At 36.5% G+C, this 20,449-nt stretch overlaps 2 protein-coding genes across 2 annotated transcripts; one reads left to right on the forward strand and one right to left on the reverse strand.

Annotated features, from left to right (window-relative positions):
* The first annotated feature begins 586 nt into the window (after positions 1-586).
* On the forward strand, positions 587-4,328 carry LOC108998808 (replication protein A 70 kDa DNA-binding subunit B-like). The gene is made up of 7 exons (XM_035695803.1): positions 587-746; positions 825-921; positions 1,023-1,147; positions 1,228-1,306; positions 1,477-1,618; positions 1,878-2,035; positions 4,244-4,328. Exons 1-7 carry the CDS (start codon positions 587-589, stop codon positions 4,326-4,328), a joined length of 846 nt encoding a protein of 281 aa, XP_035551696.1.
* A 12,784-nt stretch (positions 4,329-17,112) lies between these two features.
* LOC108990646 (putative UDP-rhamnose:rhamnosyltransferase 1) lies at positions 17,113-18,383 on the reverse strand. Its single transcript, XM_018964665.2, has 2 exons — positions 17,678-18,383; positions 17,113-17,453 (listed from the first exon to the last, which is right to left on the reverse strand). Exons 1-2 carry the CDS (start codon positions 18,381-18,383, stop codon positions 17,113-17,115), a joined length of 1,047 nt encoding a protein of 348 aa, XP_018820210.2.
* Between the last annotated feature and the right edge of the window lie 2,066 nt (positions 18,384-20,449).

Genomic DNA, 20,449 nt, shown 5'->3' on the forward strand with positions numbered 1-20,449 from the left:
GTTTCCAATTTTCCTACTTTATGCTCTTCTTCTTTTGTTTGCCGCCTTACTTTTTGGTCTTCTTCTTTGTTATGCTTATCCTACCATTTTATCTATTTATCCACCGTCTTTATATATAATTTTTAGTATTCTTGAACCTACAGTTATATCTATTTATCCAAATCAAAACATCTTCGAGTTCTGGAAACTTTTTTCTCTGCATCTCACGGATCGTCTGGTACGATTTCTTATTTCCTTCTTCTTACTTAATTTTTTTGATTGTTTATTACATAATATGCTCACAGAGCAGTTAGATATAAACAACAAATTTACGTAGTTATATTTTTTTATGACTTATTACATATTTTTTCCAGACTTAATAGTTACATCCAAAAGATAATTTACATAGGTTCATAACAGAATAGACATATGCATGAGAAAGAAAGTTGAAATTACAGGTAAAGAAAAAAAGTTAAGCCTAAACAGATTAGTCAAGACGAGCTTCCAATTTTCACATCTTCGGACCCAATATTTACACGTAAAATATAAATAGATATTTATTGGTTTCCCAGCTTTTTTTTTAAATGCCATTGCTTTCCAGTTAAATATGAATTTTGAGTGCTTTCATGAAATAGCTCAGTGGATAATTAATTCTCGAACCATTGTCGAAAATATTGAATACGAGGAATCGCCACTTAAACCACCAGATTATAATATTATTCCTTTCAATCAACTTGATATCTACAAAGATACAGATGCAGAAGTAGGTATGTATTATATAAATTTTTCAATATTTTTATATGTTTTTCTTCTTACATAATAATGATAATAAATTTATAAATTAGATATCCTGGCAATAGCAATGATGACGAATGCACCAAGACAAGTTAATACAAGCCATGGCAAATCATTGGTACAAGACATATATGTGATCGATTCAAGGTATGAATATATATCTTTTTATATCGATAAAAATATTTTTACCCTAATATCTTATAATATTTTTATTATTGTGAATCTAAGATTATTTTTTACTTTTACAGTTTAAAGGTTCTACGTTTGGCAATGTGGAACAAATTTGTCCACGATGAATGCTCTGAAATTTGTAATATTATTATGGAAAAGCCAATTGTCCTTGCAACAAAAATCAGAGTCTCTTCGTATAACGGTATTTTTCCTTACTATTAACATTCTCATTAATTACTTATCTTGCATTTATATATTTATTTATATATGTTTATAATGTAGGCTTATCATTATCGTCACGACCTACGAGTGTCTTCACCATTGAGCCATTTCTTGCATCTGCCATTTCATTACGTGCATGGTAAATTATATGCCTAAATTAATTTATTATACTTGTTATTTAAATGCAATATAGATTTTATATTAACCTTTATCAATATATTAATATCTTTGAATATATTATCCTATATATTTAGTACATATTTGTTATTATTTAAATGTTTTACTCTATTTATCAATTCAATTGTTCAGGGCAACAGAAAACAACTTGTTACTTGAGGAAACAATTGCCAAAAATTTGGATAGGCCAGTTGCATCAACATCAGGTTCTACCGATCCATTAGTCAAAATATCAGAAATTGTGGAAGCCTTAAAGTCTATTCCAGCAATGACGGTATAATTTACATTTATCGTTTACCTGATCAATGAAAATAATTTCTATACAGTTGTTTATTTTTATCATTTTTGAAAATATAGAGATTAAATGTTAGTTTTTATCAAATGAAAATAAAAGAAAACAACTTGTCATTTGTGCCTCATGAATTCGAAAAAATTCTGATGTTTTGAGTAAAAATATTGGTTATTTATTACCTTCAATTAATATGATATTATTATATCTTTATTGATACATTTAATTGCCAATTTTAATGCAGCGATCAACATTTATGGTTAGAGGCAAATTTACAATATCTGATCTGCATCAACCATTTTTTTACTTATCATGTGCAAAGTGTAGTAAAACCACTGGATACGAAAAAGATGAAGAGTTTTTATGCTATAATTGCAAAGAACAAACAACCGCAAAGCCAAGGTAAATATTTATGGTTATATTTGAAAATTAACAATTTTTACATTATAATTGTAATATACTATTTCGTAATAGTATATATATGCCGACGTGTTTCCTTTTACTAGTATATATATATATATATATATATATATATATATATATATATATATATATTGGTAGAATTATTATACGCCTAAAAGTTTAAATGATGAAACAAATCTATCAGAGGAGAGAGCTTATCGCAGGAGGTGCCGCACTGCAGTACGGTGAGACGACAATGGGGAAGCCTAAAAACAGAGGGAGAGAGGCCGGAGTAAGAGTTAGAGTGAGAATAGGAGAGAGAGAGAGAGAGAGAGAGAGAGAGAAGCAGGGAGATCATCAGATGGAGGAGATAAGACTCACAGTCACGGCGATGCTAAGGAGCGGCTACCAGAGTCACAATGTGGGAGCGACGGCTACGATTACGAGAGACTTACGGGTTTAGGAAGACAGAAAAAGGGAGAAAAATAATTTGTTTCACATGTGCTACGCGGTCGTTTTGGTTGCAAATTACATATATACCCAAGATATAACGGCAGATTTAATATCACCGTAGCAAATCGTGCCAAGCACAATAGGAAATTCAGGGGTTTTAGCGATAACTACATACTGCTGCAACAAAATAATAGTTCTTGGGGGTTAAAGGAATCGACGCATACTATTTGCGGCAGCACCATATCACCGCAATAAAATTGCCTTTGCCGACGATAATACTCATTGTCGGTACAAATATTCCCAACTATGTCTTGCGGCGAATCTTGCTCGCCACTAATCATAACTATTTTTGCAATTACACAAATTGCTAGATTAACAAATCAGATGTTCATTTATTTGCGGCGATAAAAAGTCATTGAAAATAATGGCCTATTTTGCAGCGAATCCTTCTTGCTGCTAATCATAATTATTTCGGCAACTACACAAACTGCCAGATAAACAAATTTATTATTACTATGGGTGTAAATTTAAACCAGAAAACTGGAAAATCGGACCGGACCGGACCGGATCGGTTGATCTGGTTTTGAACCGGTCCGGTCCGGAATAGGTTCCTATTTTATGAAAACCGGCCGGTTCTGGTTCCGTAGTTTCCGGGACCGGACCGAACCGGTTGGAAAAAAAATATAAAAATTAATTTTATATATTATACAAAATATTTATATATATAATATATAATTATATGTTAAATTCTTATATATAATATATATCATTATATATCATATATGAAAAAATTTCATATTATAATTTATAAATAATAACATAAAATATTAATCTTAAATATGAACATTTGTAATTTATTTGATCATATGTTATTAATATAATTATATATAAGATAATGTTGTTATAATTTATAAAATAAAAGTTTAATTTTAAAGATGAAAATTTAATTGATCATATGCTTTAAGCATAATATATATATATTAAATTATTAATAACATTTTATAATAAGAAGTAACACTTTATTATATGTTTTTTACATTTTAAAAAAATGGGAAAATCGGATCGGACCGGACCGGAAACCGGTAAAACCGGAGGTACCGGTTTAGGAGGATAATCGGGGCGTAATCGGTTTTGAAAAATACAAAACCGGTACATACCGGTTCGGTCTTAGATTTTGTCCAAAACCGGACCGGACCGGACCGGTTACACCCCTAATTGCTGCACACAACATTTGTGGCAAGAAAAAGTCACCACAAAAAAATGGTGTTTGACCGCGATTGAATTAGTTCCCGAGAAACAAGGAATTGTCAAGCACCAAATGGGAAATTTGCGACGGAATCACTATACCAAGAACAAAAACGCCGCAAAAACCATAATATATTGTAGTGCCAATCCCATCTCCCCCAACACAAACAATCCTAAATCTTATTCTTCTTCCTTCTCTCATCCCAATTCACTTATTCACTCAACAAAACAATCACAACCTCCCTTGCTCCCTCCTCATCCTCAAATAATAACCAGATCCCAAATAAATTCCTCCAAACCTTGACAATTTACTGACGGCACAGTCCCATTCCTGCATCGACGCTGCCTCATATCCACTAAAACGATTTCAGATGAACCCTCTTCTTTCACCACTGCCTCTAAGTTCCTTGAATGGTGCCAAGCCATGTCTCGTGAGTTTGATTCACTATTTAAAACTAACACGTGGTCCTTAGTTCCACCTTCCTGTGCTTCTAATTTGGTTGGATGCAGATGGGTCTTCAGAACAAAGCTACGCACAGACGGCTCCATCGAAAGGCGTAAAGCCGGGATCGTCGCAAAGGGGTTTCACCAATAACCCAGCATCGACTACATGGAGACGTTCAGCCCAGTTGTGAAGCTGTCCACCATCAGACTAGTTCTTTCAATCGCTATTTCTCATCGTAGGTCACAACGCCAAATAGACATACAAAACGCCTTTCTCCATGGCAAACTCACTGAGACGGTCTTCATGCAACAGCCCCCCGGATTCAGCGATTCAAGTAGACCCAATTTCGTGTGTAAACTCAACAAAGCTTTGTATGGCCTCAAGCAGTCCCCTCATACGTGGTTCGCAAAATTACGCTCATGGCTTCTTAGTTATGGATTTTATGCATCTCAAGGTGATCCATCTTTATTCATTCTCCATAAAAATAGCCTTTGTATATTCATTCTAGCCATGTCGACGATATGGTCATTACGTCTTCATCTGCTAGTGCTGTTGACAATCTGATATATGCCCTTGGACAAGCATTCCCTGTAATTGATTTAGGGCAGCTTTCATACTTCTTAGGCTTAGAACTCAATTACATGCTTGATGAAATCTTAATGTCACAAAAAAAAAAAATATCACTGATATTCTCACCAAAACCAACATGTTGGCTGCCAATCCAATTTCCTCTCCAATGTCGGCTTCCACCAAATTATCTAAGTTTGACTCTCTAGCCTTTAACAATATCACTCTATTTCGAAGAGTTGTTGGAAGCATTCAGTAACTTTTCCTTACCAGACTAGACATATCCTTTTCGGTAAGCAAAGTCTGCAAGTTCATGCATGAACCTAAACTCAGCCATTGGACAGCAGTTAAGCGTATCCTCAGATACCTTAAACAGACCATTCACCATGGTATTTGCTTCCCATACAACTCCAAATTCTCTCTTCATGCCTACTCGGACGCTGATTGGGCTAGCTACCCAGATGATCGACATTCCATTGGAGGTTTCTTCATCTTTCTAGGCAGCCATCTCATCTCATGGAATTCCCGCAAATAGCAAACAGTGGCTAGGACTATTACTGAGGCTGAATAAAAGTCCTTAGCAAACACCACTGCTGAGTTAATCTAGCTGCAAACTCTCATCAAGGAACTTGGTTTTTCAGTGTCTCATTCCCCTATGTTATGGTGTGATAACTTAGGGACAACGCACCTCACCGCCAATCCAGTGTATCACTCGTGTACCAAACACATGGATATTGTCTTCCACTTTGTAAGGGATAGAGTTGCTACGAAAACACTTCAGGTCTCTTTTTGAAGCAGCAAGGATCAATTGGCTGACATTTTCACAAAACCTCTAGTTGCAGACAGATTTACAACTTTGAGAATGAGTCTCACTGTGTGTGAACCCCGGTGGACTCGAGGGGGCATGTCAACATAAGTGTATCATCCAAGCAAAATAACTCAGCTACCAAGCTGGACAATGATCTGGAATAATCCTTCTCAGCAAAAGAAGCTTCAGGAACATCCTTTTTTGATTCTGTATTATGTTATTTTTAGCAGCTAGTGTAACTGCATTGTATTCCTTTTTTTTTTCTTCTTTCTATGTAGCACAACTCAGATCTATAAATATGACCTCATATTGTAAATGAGAGTGAGTGGAAATGAATTAAATTCTTAAAACTTTTTCTTTGCTCGTTTTGTTAGGCTGCATGCAACTCATCCGCATGAAAGTGGAGGGAAGTAGTAATTCCGGCCATGTACGTAATATTGGCATTCCCAAATTAACCAGATTACTCAAAAGTATACCGGTCTGTGATCATATATTTTAAAAAAAGAGGAAAAAAAGAGAGATCAAAGACTTCTTGATCAGCTCTATCTCTAAGACCTAATTTTCGTCAGAATTTCTTACTCACATTTCATTTTACAGTTTGTTAGTTGGTTCATATTTGGAGCTGTTGATCCACAGTTTGTTGGATGACTCATGCTAATTAATTTACTCTCACGATGATGGTTGTGCTTATGGCGTACGCACATCAATGGCATACTAAATAATGATCTTCATAGTGCAGAAAATCAAGGACAGAGACACCGTTTGCAAAGAGTTTTTATACAAACTCTCAATATGAACGAGGAAGAAGAAGAAGAAGAAGAAGATACATACAGCTCGTCCAGTCCTTATAAGTGTGGAATCCCTCATTGCCTCTTGAAACGTTTTTCCTTTTGTTTGCCCTATCTTCTGGTATGTACTGCCTCAATACCAGTTCTCTTTTTCTACAGTGTACTTATTATTTTCTTTTGTCCTCAAAGCATATATATTAATATTGTACATGCTATTAATTTATCTTTCTATTTTTCAACCCATTTTACATTTTTTTTTCTTAAAGAAAGTCTATTGATTACCGGAGAAACACGTACAGTCTGTAACGACACTGCATTACCTTCTTTATTTTAAACTTAAAATGACAACACAAAATTCCACAAAAAATAGACATAAATAAAAGAAGAAAGAAGGGGGGTGAAGTTCATGCAAACGGCTGCATTTGAATATTGAATTAAATTGAGTTGAGATAATAAGATATTGTTAGAATATTATTTTTAATATTATTATTATTATAGGATTTGAAAAAGTTGAATTGTTATTATATTTTGTATTGAAATTTGAAAAAGTTGTAATGATGAGTTGAGATGAGTTTAGGAACCAAACGAATATCACATGCCTGTGATTCACAAGAAACTCAACGAATTTGTCTACATATTGGTACTGGAGTTGCTTGTCTCCAAAACAGGTCATCATCTCCTTAGCTTTATCCCTATAAATATGTCCCTCTGCATCCTTCATCACCAACCTTAGCGTCTTGGCCACAGACTCCCTGCTAAATGACCCGTCTTATTAGAGCAGCATGATCAGCACAACTCTACTATCATTCCTTAAGGCCATCAAGATCAAATTGCTCGCACCACCAAGAGGACATTTGACCTACAGTCTCATGCATTACAATGTGCACTCACAAGCTTGTAATAATGTCCCATATGAATTACCAAAAGGGCCTACTGTAATTGAATTGCCATGTACATTTGTGTAATTTTACAGTTTGTTACGGAGCTATATATTCCTTTATTCTCTAACTTGTCAGAGTTAGTCATTCCCTTGCTGTACATAAGCAGCCACCTCTTGTAAGTAACGATGCACAAAAATTGGATTGGAATTTCTTTCCTACGAGGTCTCTCTCTGTTCTTATTTTTCTTACATGGTATCAAGAGCCTTAGAGTAAGAACTCTTTTCAAATGGCTACTGAACCACCCCATTCTCCTTTTCTTGACTTCAATAACCCCACCAACCCATATAGACTTGACCATGGCGATAACCCTTCCCTCCCCTTAGTTCCAGACCTCCTCACAACAAAAACTTATACTACTTGGTCCAGAGCCATGTACAAGGCTCTGCGTGCCAAGAATAAACTTGGGTTCATTGATGGAACTTTCTCCAAACCTAAAGATCCAAAGGACCTTTTGCATGAAGCATGGGAACGTTGCAATGACCTGGTTGTATCCTGGCTTCACAACTCTATCAACCCAGCCTTCAAATCTAGCATTGCCTTGGTGCATGATGCTCAACAAATCTGGAATGAACTTAAAGATCGATTCACCCAACAAAATGATCATCGTATCTTCCAGTTGAAGAAAGCCTTGACAGGTTTTCAACAAGACAGTGAGTCTGTCAATACCTATTTTAGTAAGCTTAAAACCTTATGGGATGAGCTCATTATTTATGAACCTATGCTTGCTTGTACATGTGGTAAGCTTGCTGTTTTAATTGACCGTTATCAAAGGGATTGTGTTATACAATTCCTCATGGGTCTAAATGCCACATATAATGTAACCCGAGACCAAATTATGCTTATGGACCCATTACCTCCCATCAACAAAATTTTCTCAATGATTCAACAGCAGGAAATGCAACACTTTATGCTATCCAAAATGCCATCCCCTGATTCCCTGGCTCTTGCCATAAAACAACCTTAATTCCACTACAAATCCTTTCCCAAAACATCCCAACTACCAAAACGTGACAGACCTTATTGCACTTATTGCAAAATTTTTGGACACTTACTTGATAAATGTTTCAAAGCTGGCAATGCTCAACTCCCAACCTGCACACACTGTCATATGACAGGACATAGAGCAGAAAAATGCTATAAAAAGCATGGTTATCATTTTGGCCATAAGTTGTATGACAAAAATAAACAATACAATCATACCTCTACAAATATGACATCTCTTGAGCCAGACTCTTCACCAGATAATACATTAACTTTCACCAAAGATCAGTACCAATAGATTTTGTCTCTATTGCAGTCAAGAGAAGCTCTCATTACCAATCATTTAATCAACACAGCCATGACAGATTGTAACCCTTCCCCTGCCATGAATGGTAATTTTCTTTCTCTCACTTCTTTCAATCAGACACAAACCCATTTACCATGGATTATTGACACAGGTGTTACAGATCACATGATCTGTAGCACCTCCCTCTTCTCCTCAATTACTTCTCGAGTTTCTTTTGTTGTTAAATTACCAGATGGTACCACAGCACCTGTCACACACATTGCCACTGTTCATCTCACTAATACATTAATTCTTCATAATGTATTATGTGTTCCATCTTCACTTCAATTTGATTTCAGCAAAACAACTGACTACCTCTATTTCTTGTTGTTTTGTGTTTCTTTCACAATTTTTCTTTATTCAGGACCTTTTGTCATGGACCACGATTGGCATGGGTGAGATGAAGGATGAACTTTACAATTTGCTTGCTGCCTCAATGTCTCCCACTGCCCTCCTTGACTACTTCTCCACTTATCTACATAAACAGATTTATGTTTCTACCATTTCCAAAAGTGTTGCTCACATTTCAGATATTTGGCATTGTAGATTGGGTTATACACCCATTTCAAAGCTAAATGTAATTCAAGATACTTCAATTAAGAATCACACATTTACCATTTCTCATGAAAATCCTTGCCATGTGTGTCCCATTGCTAAATATCATAAGCTCTCATTTCCAGTAAGCAACCATCAAAGTAAAACCATTTTTGAACTAATACATTGTGACATATGGGGTCTCAATTCCATTGAATCCTATGATGATCACAGATTCTTTCTAACCATAGTAGATGACTTTTCTCGACCTACTTGGATTTACCTACTCAAAGCTAAATCAGAAACTAGACACTGCATCGAGTCCTTTTGTATTCTAGTCAACACACAATTTCAAACAAAAGTTCAAATCCTTAGAAGTGACAATGGCCTTGAATTTCAAATGAAGGATTTTTTCAATAAAAGAGGAATTATTTGTGAGATCCCTTATTTTCTTGTTTGTTAAATTTTTATTATTTATTTTATTATGTTATTTATGTTATTATTTTGGTTTATTTTCGGTTTGGGCCTTTGTTTTTGTAGTGTTTTATTTTTGGGCTGTGTGTGTTTTAAAATGACCCAACCCGTGTGTTGTAGCCCAGCCCATTTTTGTGTTAAACGGCGCCGTTTCGGATAGAACCCTAGGGTTCCATCGTGTTCTTCATGCACCGTTCCTCCCTTTCTTCTTCTTTTCTTCTAGTTTCTTCTTCTTTCTTATTGTCTCAGCTGCTGCCGTGATTCATCACCACCTTCACTTCCACCTCCTTCTTTCTATCTTTTTTCTTTCCACCTCCATCTTCGATGAGTTACTCGGTGTCATTCGGCAGGGACTCCGAAAGGTTGCTGTCAAGACGTCGCTCCACTCAGCCACCTCCTTCCGGGAGCAGCTTTGTGTTGTTTAGCAATGAACACTGAAAATGTGTTGTCAGCCGCCATGCCACACATCCGCGCCATAACATCTCTCCTCCACGGCTTGCGCTGCCATTTTCTTTTCCTCTACCCGTGAGCCACCCCACCACCTGCTACCACCATACTTGGCCTATAAATAGGCCATGGGTTCATCAATCAAACCTTCTCTTGTTTCTTCTTCTCTTGGGTTTATGCGTTTCCCATCTCGATTCTTAGTTTATAATTTTGTATGGTGAGTTTTCGTTGTAAATCCGAACCTGTTAGAATAGGTTTGTCGTGCACCCCCGTGAGCTCTGCCTTGAGCCGACGTGTCCACCACCACGACCCACCCCAACAGAACCCTCTCTTCCATCTATTTACATCATGACTGAATTTCTCTTGTGAAAAATCCATCAAAATTGTCACTGTCGCCAATGTGCCGCCACATTTGGCAACACCTCCATTCGCGCGATCTTCCAGAAATTTTCCAACTTAGTGTATGTAATTTTCCAACGCAACCCATGAGTTTTAAATAGCGTTATTATAATTGTCATTTATTTGTAAACTGTTGGTTTGTTAGAATTGGGCCTTGGGCCGTTGAAGTGTTGGGATTAAATTGCAGTTGATGTTGGTGTTGGCCGGATTGGAGGACGGGATTACGTGTGTAGTTGGTTGTAAACTGTGTATTTGTAATTGTTGTGAATTTGTAAATGAGCAAATTCACTATGTCATCCAATATTTGTTGTCATGCATATTTATCGTCTTAAACAAACTGTGCTATGAAGTCATGTTGTCTGTTTTGGAAATTGGGACTGATGGTATTAATTATGTGGGTGCGTGTGTATCATGACCCCAAGCTGAGATGGGACATTATCTCGTAGGAGCTCCTCTGGTCACTTGGGAGCATAACAGACTGATGTGACGTCCCCTGAGTTGTCGCAGGGCGACGACGGGAACAAAGGAGACGATAATGCTCTCGTACCGATTATATGGCCTTTTGTTGGTGGGGTTAGAGGATGCTTGGTCATGTACGCGTTGGGCGCGGAATTGGGCATCGCTCGTTACGAAGTCTCATGCATAGACGTTACCTATAACGCCCCGTACCTGGAAGGGGTCGAAGAATTACTACTTGTCACTTACAAACCTATCTCTCCAAGCATTTAAAACTCCAAAGACTTCAAAAATAGTACACAATCTCATATTTTCCAAATAACCATAATAGAAACTCCTTAAGTCATCATTACAAAAAAACATAAACCAAATGGGGTCCACAATCTCCCAATAATCTCAACGAAATAAACGATACATATTTAAGTCTCAATAGGTCCAAACGACATAAAGTACTTCAAATACTCAAGTTAAATCCTTCTACTAACAATGGTACTCGATGTTCCATCATATCTAGCCAAGCTCCAATTTCTATTTTTAACCCCCAGCTGGGTAATCAATGTCATCTGAAATTATATGAAGATAAGGGGTGAGTTATCCACAACTCATTAAGCAGAGAACATATGCTAGTATGTAAACATGAGCCATTTTTAGAAAGTTTGGTATGCAGAAATAAAACTTTTCATTTTCATATGCACATCTTGAAACGTGTTATCAGAAAAATCAGAGCGACTTTTAAATATTATCATATTCATAAACCATTTTCATATTCAGAAACCACTTTGGCAAAACATAACTGCACATCTTCATCTTATTATGTCATATCGTATCATATCATGTCATATACCATGTTTAACCCCCGTGGTAGACTGTGCACACAGGAAAGAACACATATAAGACTATTTTATTTTCAAAGTGGGTGCACTCATATCATATCATTTTGGTACCAAACATATCACGTGAACTAGTATCATCATATCAGAACCATATTCAGAATTAGAATAAAAACAGATAAGTATGCCAAATGTTTTTTTTTTTTTTTATATCCATATCATATCAAACCACGTGCTGAACATATTCATATCATTTCCATTTAATCATAAACAAACCAAATCATTTTTATATCATATGTACAAAAATTTACAGATATCGTATTCGCTCTTTTGCACTTTTCATAAACATGTCAAACATTGCTCATGTCTACACGATTCATGTCAAAAGCATTTCTTTTCTCTTTCATACATATCTTATGAGTGAATGCAAAACATATACTGAGGTTGTTTTTCACCTTTTCTTTTTAAAAATAACATGCACATTTTTACAAGCCAACCTCAGTTAATTTCATTTTATGCAAATCTAGTATAGGAATCCCGCCTACCTGGGTCTCTTAGCTTATTCAGAAATTCTCCACAACAGTACTGAATAATTGTCAATCTTCACTTATAAAAAAATTCATGTAACTTAAATAAATCTCCAGTGAACAGATAAATCTCATATTACACTTGAAGTATATGTTTTAATTCCTAAAAAAACTTAAAATTCTCTCAACTGTAAATATCATCCATTTCTAAATTCATCAATACCCACCATAACCAACGTCAAATTCCAAAATGCTAATATTTAAACCCGAAACAACCAACAAATCCCAGCATAAACCAGTCACTCAAACAACTCCATCATCCAATCCGACCGACCCCTTACTCCTCGGATTTAGTCCAATACAACCAAACCAATTCACATTAAATATGAATTAGTATAAAAATACATTTAAATCTCAAAAGTTCTTTGGAAAAATACTTACAGTGCTATAATATAATTTTTGAACGATAATGGAGGTGCTAGAAGTGGAGGCACATCAATGTAACAGTGAAAAATGCACTATGGTCGTGGGTCTCAAAATGCTAGATTTTGAACGGAGACAAACGAAGACTTGAGATTACTAGAGAATGGCTTAGGGATGTTGGTGAAACTAATGGTGGTGGTGGTTGGCCGTGGGTGGCAGTGAAGAGGGCGGTTGAAGTCCAAAAATCTTAAATCGGAAATGGAGATGGATGGGCTTCACCGGTGGTGGATTGGGGCTGAGGATCGGTGGGTTAGGTAGTTGGGGTGTCGCCGGTGATGTGGTGAAGAGGTGATAGCCAATGGCGGCGCGACGGCGGTGCGCGAGTTCAAAGAGTGTCACGACTTGAAGCAGTGCTTGGGGGCTCACGGAGGGCTGAAAACTAAGGGGTGAGGTTGCCGACCGTTGGGGAGACGATTGGGAGGGGTGGTGACGGAAAAAGGGTGGCGCACGGCGGCCCTGTGGAGGATGATGCACGGAAGGGGAAGAGAGGGAGAAGTCGCACACGGAAAAGAGAGAGGAGAAAAAGAAATGAAGAAAAAAAGAAGAGATGAATAAAAGAAAAATAGGAAAAGAAAAAAAAAGTGAGGGAAATGAATGAGGTATAATTCTCACATCTTAGGTCACAAAAATTATCTAACGAAAATGATTTCAAAACAGCAAGTTAAATAAACTAATTTAAAATATATAACAATTTGTATAATGAACAATAATTAATAAGAAGAAAACACATTAAATTAACAATTAAAAATCTTAAAATAATATCACATAAATCATCTAAAATTTAAAACAAGAAAACCCATAATCTTAATAAATGCAATAATTACTTGGTCAAAATACACGTAAATACAGGGTATCACATTATCCGTGGTGTGACATTGAGAGGCAGGGTGTGCGGACGGTCCATAAGGGAGACCATGGTGCATGCATAATAAAGTAATGGTTATGAATGGGCCAAATGAGATTTTTGGGGTGAGTGATTAAAAGTATATTTTTGAGAAAAAAGAAATGTGGTTTTGTTTCCTTCATATTTGACCGTATGTGGTAGTGTGATTGTATTAATGTGTTCTAAATCTCTTGGATGTTTTATTTGGTTAATTACTTGCTGAGATGTCATAATCTCATTGTGGTGTATTACCCTACGGTTTCGTCTTATGGTACCATAGATTTTGACATAGAGACTGAGTATGAACCCAAGGGACCGGCTCCACCAGATGCATGACTTGCTGATATGTTGTTCAGCGTTATGAGATTTGTTTCCCTTATGTTATTTGTTTTTTTTAAATTATCTGTCAGATGACTGTATAAATCTTGTAAAGATATTTTACTGTTTTTGAACATTCTGGTACTTAATAAAGAATGACCTTTTTATTTCTCCGCTGCGAGTTTATTATTGTACACTTATTGCATGTTGTACACACTCTGAGCACTGTTCAATGGGGTGCGTGATCCATGTGGTCAATATCCCGTTGTCACGAACTCCACTAAAATAACACGTATGGGTCGAGGGCGCCACAAGATAACATCATAGAACTTGTGTAGAAACACACCAACAAAATGGGGTTGCCGAAAGAAAACACCAACATCTTTTAAATATAGCTTGAGCTCTTGAAATACAATCCAATCTTCCAAATAAATATTGGACTGACTGTATCCTTACTGCAACATATATTATTAATCGAGTTCCAACCCTTGTTCTGTCCAATAAAACCCCTTTTGAGCTTCTTTTCAAAGTCCCTCCCACATATTCTCATATGAAAGTATTAGGCTACCTTTGCTTTGCTTCAACTCTTTCCCAAAATAGAAAGAAATTTGATTCTCGAGGTCGGAGATGTGCCTTTCTTGGTTATCCTTTTGGAGTAAAAGGATACAAGCTACTTGATCTCAACACTCAATCAGTTTTTCTCTCTCGAGATGTCACTTTTTATGAACACCTTTTCCCATTTCATCATTTGTCTCAGCCATTGCATACTTCCACCCCATCATCAAACACATGCTCACATAATCCATCTTACTCACCTAATTTCATTTTACCACAATCAACTCTTCCTTCTGCACCTTTACCTATTTTTCCTTCTTCTTCCCCATCCTTACAGATTCCTGAAACTTCACTCCCCTCTCCTTTGCCTCTTGAACCTTCAACCTCCTTATTTCCTTCAGAATTCCCTTCCCCATCATCACAGATTCCTGAACCTCCCCTCCCCTCTTCTTTGCATCTTGAACCTCTAACCCCCTCACCACCACCACCACCACCACTCAGAAGGTCCACTAGAACAAGAACAACTCCCCCATACCTCCAGGAGTTTCACTGCCAGCATGCATCTTCCATCTCACCCTCTCAATCCAAAGACATGACATCAGGTACCTCTTTTCCTTTATCTCATTTTATTTTCCACTTCCATTTCATCCATACAAGACCCACAAACATATAGATAAGCTGTCAAGGACTCTGATTGGTGTCAGGCAATGGAAGTTGAAATTGATGCATTAGAATTCAATAAAACTTGGGTTATCACTGACCTACCCCATGGTAAAACTCCAATTGACTGCAAGTATGTCTACAAAACCAAGTACAACTCCAATGGTACTATAGAAAGAAAAAAGGCAAGACTAGTTGCCAAATGATTCACTCAACAAGGAGTGGATTACCATGAAACTTTTTCTACAGTGGTTAAAATTGTCACAGTAAGAACCATCCTTGCATTAGCTGCTGTTAAAGGTTGGCACCTCCACCAATTCGATGTCAACAATGCATTTCGCAATGGAGAACTCCAAGAAGAGACTTATATGAAAAGACCTCCTAGCTATCAAAAGGGTAACCCTGGACAAGTTTGCAGGTTGCTTAGAAGTCTCTATGGACTTAAGCAAGCCTCACGACAATGGTATGACAAGTTCTCTACCTCCCTTATTCAGTTTGGTTTCACACAATCAAAGGCTGATTATAGTCTCTTTACTTGTCTCAAAGGTTCAAAATTCACAGCTTTGCTTGTTTATGTAGATGACAGAGTGGTTGCAAGCAACTCACTTGATTTTATTTCTTCCTTAAAAACCTTCTTAAATCATCATTTCAAAATTAAAGACCTCGGTCATTTGAGATACTTTCTAGGCATCAAAGTTACCAGGTCCCCTACTGGCATCCACATATGCCAAAGAAATTATACACTTGATATACTTGTTGATGCATGTCACTTAGCTTCTAAACCCCTTAACATTACCATGGATCAAAACCATCGACTAAGAAAAACCACTAGTTCCCCCTTATCTGACCCAACCCCATACAGACAACTCATTGGCAGGCTTCTCTATCTTACCTTAACCAGACCAGACATCAGTTATCCTACTCAAGTTCTTAGCCAATTTATGGATACACCTACCAATGTTCACCTTGCAGTAGCTCATAAAATTCTAAGATACCTTAAAACTGCTCCTGGCCAAGGTATCTTGCTGTCTTCTACTTCATCCATTCATTTAAAAGGGTATTGTGACTCAGACTGGGCATTATGCCCTGACACTAGAAAATCTGTTACTGGTTACTATGTTTTCATGGGTAATTCTTTCATTTCATGGCGCTTAAAGAAACAAAACGTGGTCTTAAGATCCTCTGCTGAAGCTGAGTATCGTGCTATGGCTTCCCTATCCACTGAATTCACTTGGCTGAGGCACCTCTTCTCTGATCTTGCAATTCCTCATCCTCAAGCTACTCATATGTACTGTGACAATCAGGTTGCTCTCCACATAGCAGCTAATCACGTCTTCCATGAGAGAACAAAACACATAAAGGTGGATTATCATATAATCCGAGATCAACTTCTTGCAGGAAGTATCAGAACTGCACATGTTTATACTCATTTACAGTTAGCTGATATTTTCACTAAATCCCTCCCTTCATACATTCTATCTTCTCATTTATCCAAGATGGGAAAAGATAGCATCTATTCTCCATCTTGTGGGGGGATATTAGAGTAGCATTATCAACACAACTCTACTGTCATTCCTCAAGATCATCAAGATGAAACTGCTCGCACCATAAAGAGGACATCTGACCTGCAGTCTCATGCATTGCAATGTCCACTCACAAGCTTGTAATAATGTCCCATATGAATTACCAAAAGGGCCTTCTGTAATTGAATTGACATGTACATTTGTGTAATTTTACAGTTTGTTACGTAGCTGTATATTCCTTTATACTCTGACTTGTCAGAGTTAGTTATTCTCTTGCTGTACATAAGCAGCCACCTATTGTAAGTAAAGATAAACAGAAATTGGATTGGAATTTCTTTCCTACGAGGTCTCTCTCTGTTCTTATTTTTCTTTCTTTAGCTAATTGTTCTGCAATTCAACTTGCTTTCTTATTTCTCACACGTCTTGCTCATTTATAGGTACCTCCACTCTTGTCTGCATCTCCTCCAAAAGCTTTCCATTAAGTACTTGGTCCCTAAACATGGGCAACATAATAAGTGGATGTCCAAACTGGAATGCCTCTGTCACTGAACTCCAACCACAATGTGCAAAGTAGCCCCCAACTGACTTGTGACCTAATATGTTAACATGAGGAGCCCAACCCCACCAAACAATCCCACGACCTTTGATTCGCTCCTCAAATCCTTTAGGTATCTGATCATCCGAGTCTTCTCCACCTTCTGGGAGGTTTTGCTTTCTTAGAACAAGAAAGAAGGGCAAACCCGATTGCTCTAGCCCTAGAGCCAACTCTTTGAAGTCTTATTCACTTGGTTTGCTCTTACTTCCAAATGCTACGTAAACCACAGACCCTCTCTTGCTTGTCAAACCACTCGATAATGGTTCCCCAAGTACTGCTATCGTTTGATCGTCATTTACAACTTGATCTTCCGCCGACGGTGGCAATAAGCCCACCGGAATAACAATAAATTAAAAAGCTTTTCGATAAGTTTCAACCACTCACCTTCGAATTCCATGCAAGCTTTAACAGCCATGACTTCAGTGCCTAACGCCATTTTACTGAAACGAAACCAGTCGAAAATACCAGAAGTATTTTCTTCATAGAAGCTAAGCATTACTTCCTTTGCCACAAAGAGCGGAAACACTACTTTTGTTGGAAAGGTAATCCATCTAGGAGGTACGGTTAAACACTCATGCTCCATCCTCGTGCCCTTTGGATATATAGCATCTTCCAGCACACTCGACTCTGCGGGTGGTCCAAAGAAACCTAGACACGATGCACTGAAAACACTGAAGAACGCCTGTGAGATGCATAACTTAATAGCAATTGGTGGTAACCAATGGGGGGCAAAGTCATATACAATCCAATCCGAAGTGGCGCTTTCCAAGAAACGAGACAAAGGTTCCTGGAGACTGTCGAAAGCGATCTTATAGTATGGAACTATGTGGCGTGGTACATCCATGGTGGCCTCTGCGTTTTCTAGGAGGTTCTCTACATGGGGCAAGGGCAACTTCACAAAAGTTATGAAAGCTGCTAGATCTAGAGGGATCTTTGGGAGGCGTTCAATGTTTCTAGGAGTAGAAATGAATGAAATATAATGACCCTTTCGAGCTATGTGCTTGTTGAGCTCTAAGAACGGGATTATGTGACCGAAGGCCAGAAATGGGAACATGGCTATGTGAAGCTTCTTAGGCTGATCATCAACCATGGCGTCTAGTTTGGTGATATTGATCTTGAGCACATGATCTTATCTGTCTAATCTCTTTAAATACAGTCCAAAGTGATCATTTGACGGTGATTTCTTAATTGTTTAAAAGCATCCAATGGATTCCTCGTAAATTCCCTATAATTTAATTAAAAATTACATTTTTTAAAAGTTTTTTTAAAATTTTATTCATCTTTTTAAAACTTCTTACATTCTATATCGCTTCCCTATCTTTATTCTATTGAATAGTGTTTCTTATACTACAGTACAGTCTCGTTAATTGAAGGAATGCTGTCTATCACACTGAAACGCTAATTACACTATCTAGTACATGACTTGTTCTGATCATGAGAAAAACATGCATGTCCGACTGTTGTTTTTGCAATCGAAAATGCCATAGGTCAGATTGGATGGAGATGATAACTGCTGGTGGGACACGTAATATAATTAACTGACAGACCCTTTTTTTAAAAAAAGATGCTAGCTTCACCGGATGTTTGGTTACGATTGGTTAGGATAATTTTTTTTTATTTAATAATTAAGGAAGTATTTTTTAGTGATTTTATGAATTTGTTTTTTTTTTAATGTTTAAGAACATAAAAAAGCATAAATCAAAAAAATAAAAAATATTTTTATTCTTATCAGGATGGGTCTCATGCTACATCCACGTGTAGCACTGCTCTTTTTTAAAAATAAAAAATAAACATGCTTTCATTCATTAATGAGTAAATACTCTAACCACAAAATGATTACACAAAAATAATCTCAGAAACTAATGTAGTTTGATGTGGTTTGTGAAATTGTAAAGTTACTTTTATTGTAAAACAGATTTGACAGATCAAATGAAACCATGTTAGTTTGTGAGATTATGTTTTTGTAATTTCTTTGTGACTGTAGCACTCCTCTTCATATAATATAATACAGCCACTCTAACACAGTTAAGTATCTCTTCTACATACTTAAAAAAAAAAGTATCTCTTCCATATCAACAATTACAAAATTACTCAATAAAGCATCTTTTGATAATAATGTGCCACTTGATTGAAATCCCTCTTGACATATTGTATCTTCCAAGCAGTTGGACCTCTTGTGAATATGGGTGTAAAAAAAAATCGGAAAATCGGTTGAACCGAATCACCAGATTTGTAATCAGTCCAGTGCGATATTGATTTTCATATTTGAATACCAGTTCGAACCGAACTGGGCCAATACATATATATTTTTAATTTTTTATATTATATATAATTTTTATATTATTATTAGATATATTAAATGCTACATTTCTAATTAATATAACATGAAATTCTAATCTTATTATTCAAGTCTATTATACTATTATTATTGAACATTAAAGAATTAGTAATTATTAATAATAAATACTAAATTCTCACAATTAAGTTTAGTATTAAAAAAATTATAATATTAAACATATACGGTGTCACACGTGTAAATGGTAAACTGGAAAACCGGATTGGACCCGACCGAAACCGAAAAAATCGAGAATTTCAGTTTAGGTGATGAATCAGTCCGAATCGATTCTTAAATTTTTAAGATTGGTATATACCGGTTCGGTTCCACTAGTCCAAAACCAGACCAAACAGGACTGGTTACACCCTTACTTGTGATTAACATTACTAATGTCCTCCACTAGATATCCATACTTAGATCTTGTTTGTTTCTGAGATGAGTTGAGATTCAAGTTAAAAAGTTGAATAAAATATTGTTAAAATATATTTTTTAATATTATTTTTGTTTTGAGATTTGAAAAAATTGAATTGTTTATTTTATTTTGTGTGGGAATTTGGAAAAATTGTAATGATGAGATGAGAGGTTTTCAAAGTTCTAAAAATTTTGGATTTTAGTCTTGAAAGCAAACCAGACCAATGAAATTTTCCTCCACTTTATTCACGGCATCAACTACTAAGATTATGCAGTCCCAAATCCCTACAAAATGGACAAGTATTTAGTGCTACCTTTACTTTTGCTATAATGGAATCTATAGAAAACTCAACAGGTGCTCTCATTGTTTCCAACACTTCCCCTTCTGAATTTCTGATCACCACCCCAAT

The sequence above is a fragment of the Juglans regia genome, chromosome 11 (assembly GCF_001411555.2).
Source record: "Juglans regia cultivar Chandler chromosome 11, Walnut 2.0, whole genome shotgun sequence".
In the NCBI taxonomy this organism is placed as follows: domain Eukaryota; kingdom Viridiplantae; phylum Streptophyta; class Magnoliopsida; order Fagales; family Juglandaceae; genus Juglans; species Juglans regia.